The sequence below is a fragment of the Miscanthus floridulus genome, chromosome 4, assembly GCF_019320115.1.
Source record: "Miscanthus floridulus cultivar M001 chromosome 4, ASM1932011v1, whole genome shotgun sequence".
Classification (NCBI taxonomy): domain Eukaryota; kingdom Viridiplantae; phylum Streptophyta; class Magnoliopsida; order Poales; family Poaceae; genus Miscanthus; species Miscanthus floridulus.
In genome coordinates this window covers 31,453,875-31,463,309 of record NC_089583.1, presented here as the reverse complement: position 1 = coordinate 31,463,309, position 9,435 = coordinate 31,453,875, and the positions used below count along the sequence as shown (strand labels likewise).

The 9,435-nt window shown below is 48.1% G+C and overlaps 1 protein-coding gene across 1 annotated transcript; it reads right to left on the bottom strand.

Annotated features, from left to right (window-relative positions):
- Window positions 1–2,525: 2,525 nt before the first annotated feature.
- LOC136548349 (uncharacterized mitochondrial protein AtMg00810-like) lies at window positions 2,526–3,008 on the bottom strand. The gene has a single exon (XM_066539910.1). It carries the CDS (start codon window positions 3,006–3,008, stop codon window positions 2,526–2,528), a length of 483 nt encoding a protein of 160 aa, XP_066396007.1.
- Between the last annotated feature and the right edge of the window lie 6,427 nt (window positions 3,009–9,435).

Genomic DNA, 9,435 nt, shown 5'->3' with positions numbered 1-9,435 from the left:
TACGCAACTAAAACAGACAAATCATTCTTCTGTTGAATATCAATAAGCTTCTCCTGCTGGCTCACTGCCTCATCAGCAGCAGCCGCTACCTCAAGCGCACCCAAATTCTGCACGTATGTAGCATAATCTTCCTCCCAGTACCAACCATCGCATCCATTGCCCTCCCACTGTAATTAAAGCTAAAAAATATTTAGTCAAAAATATTCAAGAAAAGTAGGTCAATTAGCCATAAAGATAAAATGTGTAAGAAACTCATATCGCGATCCGGGCACTTGTAGAAAACACGGCCCTTGTTGGGTCCCTGTCTCTTGACTCGGTACTCCATCACAATCTTCTGCTTACACTTGCCGCAGATAATGAGAGGGAGTTCTGGCCTCAGTCGTTTCGCAACCGAACAAGAGGCCGATGATCCGGTACCAGTTGTCATCTACTTTCTATACTTATTTTTGCAAACTAGTGTAAATTTCATATTTTCTAAAATGATATATTTAAACAAAACTAGTACGGATTTCACATGTTTCAATAAATAACCACCCGTACTAGTTGACCTTGCTTACGTGATCATCTCGGCCAGCATTTCTCCACCGGACGGCACCGTACTTGGCCAAGGAAGAGCTCCGATTCTACGAGAAAGGGAACACGGTCTTCCACGACCGTTGCAGCTCTCCCTCGTAGCATCAAAGTTCCTCCTTGACGTCCGTTACCGCTCGGCAGAGAACATGTTGGCCGAGCTGAACACGGTCCGCAAGTTCAACTAGTACGGATTTTCTATAATTTTCTAACTATTTACTAAGTTTTTCATTTCATGGAAAATTTAATTCTAAAAAAAGGCATGATTTCTAAGTAGTTCATTTCATGGAAAAAATAATTCTAAGTGACCTGCTCGATATCGACGAGCTCGCGGACGTTTAGGTTGCCGAGGATAGTAACATTTGTAGGTCTGAAGTTATCAAATATCCATCAAATTATAGCTCAAAAACATGTTTCAATAAATAACCATCCATACTAGTTGACCTTGCTTACGTGATCAACTCGGCGAGCATTTCTCCACCGGACGGCACCGTACTAGGCCAAGGAAGAGCTCCGATTCCACGAGAAAGGGAACACGGTCTTCCACGACCGTTGCCGCTCTCCCTCGTAGAATCAAAGCTCCTCCTTGACGTCCGTTACCGCTCGGCAGAGAACATGCTCGCCGACTTGAACACGGTCCGCAAGTTCAACTAGTACGGATTTTCTACAATTTTCTAAGTTTACATATAAAATCATAATAAAGTCCAACATATAAAGTTACACATGCATCTACATCGCAAAATGAGATAAGCTACTGATAAAACATAAGAGGATTAAGTTTGTTACCTCCAAAATCGAAGAGCAACACCAATGGAGGGGGACGAGCAAGAACAACAGCAAGCTGAAAAACAGAGGCAGTGAGTTTGAATGGAATGGCTCGGGCTCGGGGAGGAAGAAATGAGCTGAATTATAGGCCGAGATTATTAGTCCCGGTTAGGGGTCCAAACCGGGACTAAAGATTAATCTTTATTCCCGGGGCATCACCCAAACCAGGACTAAAAGCTTTAGTCCCGGCTGGTATTACCAGCCGGGACTAAAGGTTTACCTTTAGTCCCGGTTGGTAATACCAGCCGGGACTAAAGGCCCCTGCCCCGCGGACGACCGTTGGGCAGGGACCTTTAGTCCTGGTTGGTATTACCAACCGGGACTAAAGGGTCCTTTAGTCCCGGGGGCAAAAAATGCCGAGGCTAATGCCAAATTGGAACATCGTTCTAAAGTCTGTTCTCCAGTAGTGATCCCATTCTGGAAAAACTAGATAGAATTTTGGTATCAAGAGAGTGGGAAGATTTGTTTCCCCAAGCCATGGTGAACAGACTGTCTAGTGAAGTTTCAGATCATAACCCTTTGATTATCTCCTCTGGGGAAAAAGTGGGCATGCCTTTCATACAATTCAAGTTTGATCTAAATTGGTTTAACAATCCTGAGTTCTATCCTGTAAATGTGATTGGAATTAATTGTAATACATATCTTGTACAGGTGTACATATAGCCGGGGTGGCATGCAGCCAACCACACAAGCAAGATTACAACCACAATCAAGGGCAGCCTACTATAATTACATTGTGCTAACACTCCCCTGCAGTCAGAACGGGAGCACAACGAACGTTCAGGCTGGATCAAAACTCCTGAAACACAGAGGTGGGGAGACCCTTGGTGAAGACGTCGGCGTACTGAGATGTCGTTGGGACATGAAGAACCCGAACTTGGCCAAGGGTGATTCGCTCCCGAACAAAATGGAGATTAATCTCAACATGCTTCGTGTGCTAATGCTGGACTAGGTTGGTGGAGAGGTAGACAGCACTAATGTTATCACAATAGACCAACGTGGCTCAGCGAGGTGGGTGGCGAAGCTCCATAAGTAACTGATGCAGCCAAGAAGCTTTAGCGACACCATTTGCCACAGCGTGAAACTCGGCCTCTGCACTCGACCGAGAGACTATGTTGATGCTTGGAGGACTAGGACACCAGATTATCCCCAAGGAACATTGCATAGCCATAGGTCGATTGGCGAGTGTCGGGGCAGCCGGCCCAGTCAGCATCAGTATAGGCAACAAGCTCAGCAGGTGATGAGGGGCGCAGAGTCAAGCCAAGTGACAGAGTGCCCTGTAAGTAGCATAAGATCCGTTTGAGAGTAGCAAGGTGTGGCTCTCCAGGATCATGCATATAGAGACAGATCTGCTGGACGGCATAGGCAATGTCTAGACGAGTGAATGTCAGATACTGGAGAGCACCAGCTAAACTGCGGTAGTGTGTGGAGTCAGCAACTGGAGGACCATCTGTAGACAACTTGGAGTGCAGGTCGATGGGGGTGCTGCAAGGCTTGCAAGCACTCATCCTGGTGCGCTCCAAAATATCTAGAGTATACTGCTGCTGAGAGAGGAATAAACCATCATCATAGTGTGCGACGGAGACACCAAGAAAATGATGAAGCTGGCCCATGTCTATCATAGCAAACTCACACTGTAAGGCAGCAATGATATGTTGAAGAAACCCAACTGAGGAGGCAGTGAGAACAATGTCATCAACATATAATAGCAGATAGGCGGTGTCGGAGCCTCGATGATATGTAAACAATGAAGTATGTGACTTGGCCTCAACAAACCCAAGGGATAGGAGGTGTGCGGCAAACCTGGTATGCCAAGCATGAGGAGCCTGCTTCAGACCATATAGAGATTTGTTGAGTCGACAGACAAAATCCGGACGGGACGAGTCAACGAAACCGGAAGGTTGGACACAGTAGACTGTCTCTGTCAGAGTGCCATGTAAAAATGTATTCTTGACATCAAGCTGATGAATGGGCCAATGCTGAGAGAGGGCCAAGGACAGAACCACCCAAACTCTCGCTGGCTTGACCACTGGACTGAAAGTTTCATCAAAATCAATACCGGGGCGCTATGTGAAACCCCGTAGAACCCAGCGAGCCTTGTAGCGATCAAGAGAACCATCGGTGAGTAGCTTATGACGATAAATCCACTTGTCGGTTACCAGATTGACGCCAGGGGGGCGAGGAACATGACTCTAGGTGTCATTGGCGAGAAGTGCATCATACTCAGCTTGCATAGCAGCACACCAATTTGGATCTGACAGAGCATCCCGAACAGAGCGCGGCAATGGCGACATGGGCACAGCATGGAGGTTTAGACGATCCACGGGCTGCGCAATGCCAACCTTGTCGCGCATGCGCATGGAATGCGCATTGGTGACCAGAGTGATGGAGATCGGCCTGGTGGTAGCAGTGTGGCCAGTGCCGCTGGCAACAACCTACGCACAAGCATCAGGGGCAGCAGAACCGACAGCACTCGGAGGCGCCGTGGAGGATGTGGCGCCAGCGCGGCTGGCAACAGCCTGTGTGGGATGCATAGGGGCAGCAGCGCTGGTCGGCTGGGGCAACACAGTGGAACTGGGCAGTAGTGGCCTAGATGACTATGACATAGGGGCATGCTGAGGAGCGGCTACAGGACCATGCACGTGCACAGGATCGTGCATAGCATGCGGCACCGATGGTGGTGAACTTGTAGGTGCGGCTATAGGGCCACGCACGTGCACAGGGCCATGCACAGCATGCGGCATGGTGGCAGCTGATGGTGGAAGACCTGCAAGCATAGCACGAGCTCCAGGGAAGGGAGCGGTAAAATCATGTTCATCAACTAAAAAATCCAAGGCGGAGGATGCCATGGGCGTGGTGGACATGGCAGAGAAGGAAAAAAAGATTCATAAAAAACGACATGTCGGGAGATGAGAATGCGTTTGGATTGGAGTTCAAGACACCGATAGCCCTTGTGTTCTGAGGAATACCCAAGGAAAACACATAAAGAGGAATGGGGGGGCAAGTTTGTGAGGTGCCGTGGATGACATGTTGGGATAGCAGGCATAGTCGAAAACCCGAAGATGGGCGTAAGAGGGCTGAGTGGAATAAAGAGAGGTGTGAGGGGTCAAAAAAATGAGGGTTTTAGTGGGGAGCCGGTTCACAAGATATGTCGCAGTGTGAAGGGCCTCAACCCAGTAAACCGGAGGGAGGCTCGCCTGAAACAAAAGGGAACGCAAAATGTTATTGATGGTGCGAATAGAACATTCTGCTTTTCCATTTTGTTGGGATGTATATAGACACGACATGTGGAGTGTAGCACCGTGGGAGAGGAGGAACGTGCAGGCCTGAGAATTGTCGAATTCTCAGCCATTGTCACACTGGACGCTCTTGATGGTGGTACTGAACTACGTGCGAATATGAGCAAAAAAAATTAGAAAGAACAAAAAAAGTCTCGGATTTGAGGCGAAGAGGAAAGGTCCTCATGTAGTGTGAGCAGTCATCAAGAATAACAAGGTAATACTTATAGCCTGACACACTAACAATAGGAGATGTCCAGAGATCATAGTGTATTAAATCAAAATTATGAACATTCCGAGAGCTAGAGGAACTGAAAGGAAGACGCACATGACCAAGTTGGCACATATGACATATGTGGTCTAGATCATCCTTATTACAAGAAATAACACTGGAACTAATAAGTTTGGACAGAGCTTCACGCCCAAGATGGCCGAGACGACGATGCCAAAGGGAAGTGGGAGCAGCGAGGAACGCGGTGGCGCTGGTGGAGGTGGGGTAGAATGGGTAGAGGTCGCTAGAGCTATTGCACCTGGCGATCACATTCCTGGTGTGCAAGTCCTTCACAGAAAGGCCAAAAGGATCAAACTCAATGGAACAGTTATTTATCGGTGGTAAAACGACGAATGGAAATCAGGTTCTTAATTATGTTTGGAGAGACCAGGATGTCGTTAAGAACAAGATTACGATGCGGAAAAGAAAAAGTGTGTGATCCAGTGGCAGTAACAGGAAGGAGCGCCCCATTGCCCACAATGATAGATGAAGGAGTACTTGATGAAGGTGAAAAAATGGTGGAGAGTTTACCAGCGTCCGCACTCATATGAGAACCAACACCGGAATCGGCATACCACTCAGAGGAGGGCGCTGGCGGAGTGAGCGTCATGGTGTTGAACGAGTGCGCCAGCGAGTCCTGATTCCAGGAGCCCCCTTGGACAGGGTTCCAGGGCATCAATGGGGTCGACCAGGGCACCGCCGATGGAGTTTGGAAGACTGGCGAGGGCCCTTGGAAGGCCGGTGGTGGTGGTGAAGCTCCCCCATAGTATGAACCATATGGGGGAGGGCCATAGACGGCGCCGTAGGTGCTGCCGTAGACGCCACCGTGGTTGCCGCCATAGTGTGGTACGGCGGCGAACGCAGGTGGAGCTTGTAGAGGGCGGCGATGGTGGTCGTGCATCGTTCTTGATCTCCTCCAGCAAGAGATGAGTCCAAGCCTCCGTAAAGGTCGGGAACGGGCGATGCATCTTGAGGATGGAGACCATGTGGCAGAACTTGTCGTTGAGGCCACGGAGAAGTGCGTGAGGATGAGCTGTCGATCGCCGATCGGATCGCCATACTCGGCAAGAGAGGTGGCCATCGACTCGAGACGGTGGCAGTAGTCGGTGATGTTCAGAGAACCTTGACGGAGGTTGCGAAACTGTGTCTTGAGGAAGAGCGCATGAGATTCGCTATGGCCAAGGAACTCGCCTTCGAGATAGCACCAGGCATGGCGAGCCGAGGACTGCATGTCGTTGGAGATGGTGTCGTAGATCCACGTCAAGGCGACACAGTCCGTCTGCGCCCACGCTGGCCGTGTGGGGAAGGATGTGTCCTCGAGGACATGGCGAGTTAGGGCATATTTACCGAGGACAGGGAGGAACAACCCGCCACTTGGTGTAGTTGTTGGCAGCCTGATCGAGCACGACGGGGATGAGGGTGCGAACGTTGATGACGGCGGTGGCCTGTGCCCAGAGAGCCTCGTGGGCAGACTCGTACGCATCCATGGCGGCAGCCACGGCGCCCGCAGTGTCATCGTCGTCCGGCATTAGAATGGAGAAGGGCAGCGCGGCGAACCAGCGGCTGCAGGGGCGACGGCGCCCGGCGACGGAGTCTGCGATGGGGCGGGCGATCGGATCGACGGTAGTGGCTAGCGTTGCAGAAGGGAAGCGGATCGTAACCGCGATTGATACCATGTAAATGTGATTGGAATTAATTGTAATACATATCTTGTACAGGTGTACATATAGCCGGGGTGACATGCAGCCAACCACACAGGCAAGATTACAGTCACAATCAAGGGTAGCCTACTATAATTACATTGTGCTAACATATCCTTTAGTTGTGAAAATTTGGAATAAACCGTGTAGAGCAAAATCTTCTCTGGATAAGATCCAACAAAAGTTGAAACTGTTTAAACAATTTTTCAAAGGTTGGGGTTTTAACCTCCACGGTGAGTTAAGAAAAAGAGAAAGGAATATCAAAATGAATTAGCTGCATTAGAAATTTTAGAGGAATCAAATGATCCGACGGCTGAGCAAATTGATAGGAAAGTGTGGTTGGTTTATGAGAATTTAAAAAGTCTTGAGCAAGAAGAAACATATTGGTACCAGAGAAGCCATGAGACTTGGCTTCTCAAAGGTGATAACAATATTGCCTTTTTTCACAACTGTGCAAATAGCAGGACAAGAAAAAACTGTATTATCAGTCTGGAAAATGAGGGTCAAACAATTGAAGGAGATGAAAATTTACTGAAACACGCATCTGAATACGCATCGGACATTTGGGAGAACATCCCAAAAGTTTCTGCAAGTGATAATGCATTACTGTGTAAACCTTTTTCTGAAAACGAAATCAAAGAAGGCCTTTGGCAAATGGGAAAAATAAAGCGGCTGGCCCTGATAAGATCCCAATAGAGTTCTATCAAAACTGTTGGCCAATTGTTAAAGATGACATTGTCCAAATGTTCAACGACGTCTTCCATCATAAAGTTGGTATCAGTAGGCTTAATTACGGAATTATCACTTTGCTGCAGAAAATCAAAGAGGCATCCAGGATTCAACAATACCGTCAGATATGTTAGGAATTTAGACAATTTCATTATCAGTTTAATCCAGAAAAATAACGTCAGCAGGTTTGTGACGACATATATATGCATGTGTATATTTCTTATGAACACTACAGCATGCAGAGATGACATACTCATGAATACAGTAAAAACGCAAAGTATAGAAATCACAGAGATTAGACTGTACCCAGCGGAGGGTCCCATACCGAGGGCATCGGAGGCTCCATTCGCACTAGTCGACATAGTGCGTTGCTCGAAGTCGCAGACCACAGTCGATACAGGAAGATGTTCGCAGTGCAGTCCCACGAACGGATCACCAGGAAGAAGACGCCTTGACGTTCCGCAGGCAATCACCGAGAAGAAGATGTACGTGGACGAGCAGTCGCGGATCGCTCCCCAAAAACCTAATCACCGCGCACCCCGTGTAAGGTTCTCTGGCGGACGAGGGTTCTGGAGGCACCTGCTCTCCCGCTACTCCGTGCGCGTAGAGGTACGGGACGGGGAAACCAGAAGGCTGCGGAAGTGTGTTTCTCTCGGGAGTGGTTGTGGAAGGACTCTATCTGGACTGATGGAAGACTCGGATATATGGACAGGGAGAAGAGAGGCAGCGGAGAATCCCAGGAGATGGAAGCGGAAGAGATAGTAACTATCGCAATCAATTTGCCTCCACCATCAAGGGGAATAACTCCCATTGTTATGTGGACTAAGTGGCAAAAGACGGGCCACGCCCGCTCGCTCGCCGCCCGCCTGCCACGGCCACGGCCACGGCCCGGCCCGGCCGACAGCGGCGGTGGCGGCGCGTATGCGCGTCTCGCACGCCTTTGTCCTTTACTCAGCTTCTCAATTTAGATGAATAATTTCCAACCATATAAGCTGAGTCAGCGTTCAGTCAAAATCCCGTATGGTATTAAACCATGCAACATCTTTGCTTTGACAAGCCACTTGGAACGCATTAAGGCAAAAGCCAGCCTGCCTTACAGAAAGGAAAGATATGCATCAGAAATGAGTCTTACTAAGGATCTTTCCTCATAATTTACTACTAGCTTGTTTCACCGTCCTACTTCATGGGATCTCCGATCACATAGAACATGTTACCACTATAGTAAATTTCAAGTGGGTCTCAAACCCATCTCTCTCGATGCACTTTCTATCATATTACGTGATAGACCCTTAGTGAACTGATCTGTCAGATTGCTAGACGTGTGAACATAGTCCAACGCTATTACTCTAGAGTTTCTTAATTTTCTGACAGATTTAAGTCGTCTCTTAACATGACTTGTGGACTTCATGTTGTCCTTAGAACTGTTAACATTTGTAATCACAGTCTGGTTATCGCAGTTCATAGAAATAGCCGGTATAGGTTTTTCAACAACCGGTAAATCCATAAGGAGATCAGGAAGCCACTCAGCCTCAGATCCAGCAGTGTCTAATGCTATGAGTTCTGCTTCCATTGTAGACTTCGTTAAGATAGTCTGCTTGCAAGACTTTTAGGAAATAGCACCACCTCCAAGAGAAAACACATATCCACTTGTGGCATAAAAGCTCATCAGCATCAGAAATCCAATTGGTATCACAATAGCCTTTCAGCACTTTCGGATGTCCGGTATAACAAATACCATAGCTCATGGTCCCTTTTAGGTAGCGCATTACTCTCTCAAGAGCATGCCAGTGATCATCTCCTGGGTTTGACATAAACCGGCTCAGCTTGCACACAGTAAATGAGATGTCAGGCCTTGTTGCACTAGCAAGATACATGAGCGAACCAATGATCTGGGAATATCTCAATTGATCCCTTGCTATTCTTTGATTTTTCCTCAATAGCACGCTAGGGTCATAAGGTGTAGGAGCAGGTGCACAGTCACTGAACCCAAAGCGACTCAACACCTTTTCCACATAATGGGTTTGTAACAGAGTTACCCCACCATCACCTTCTCTTAGAAGCT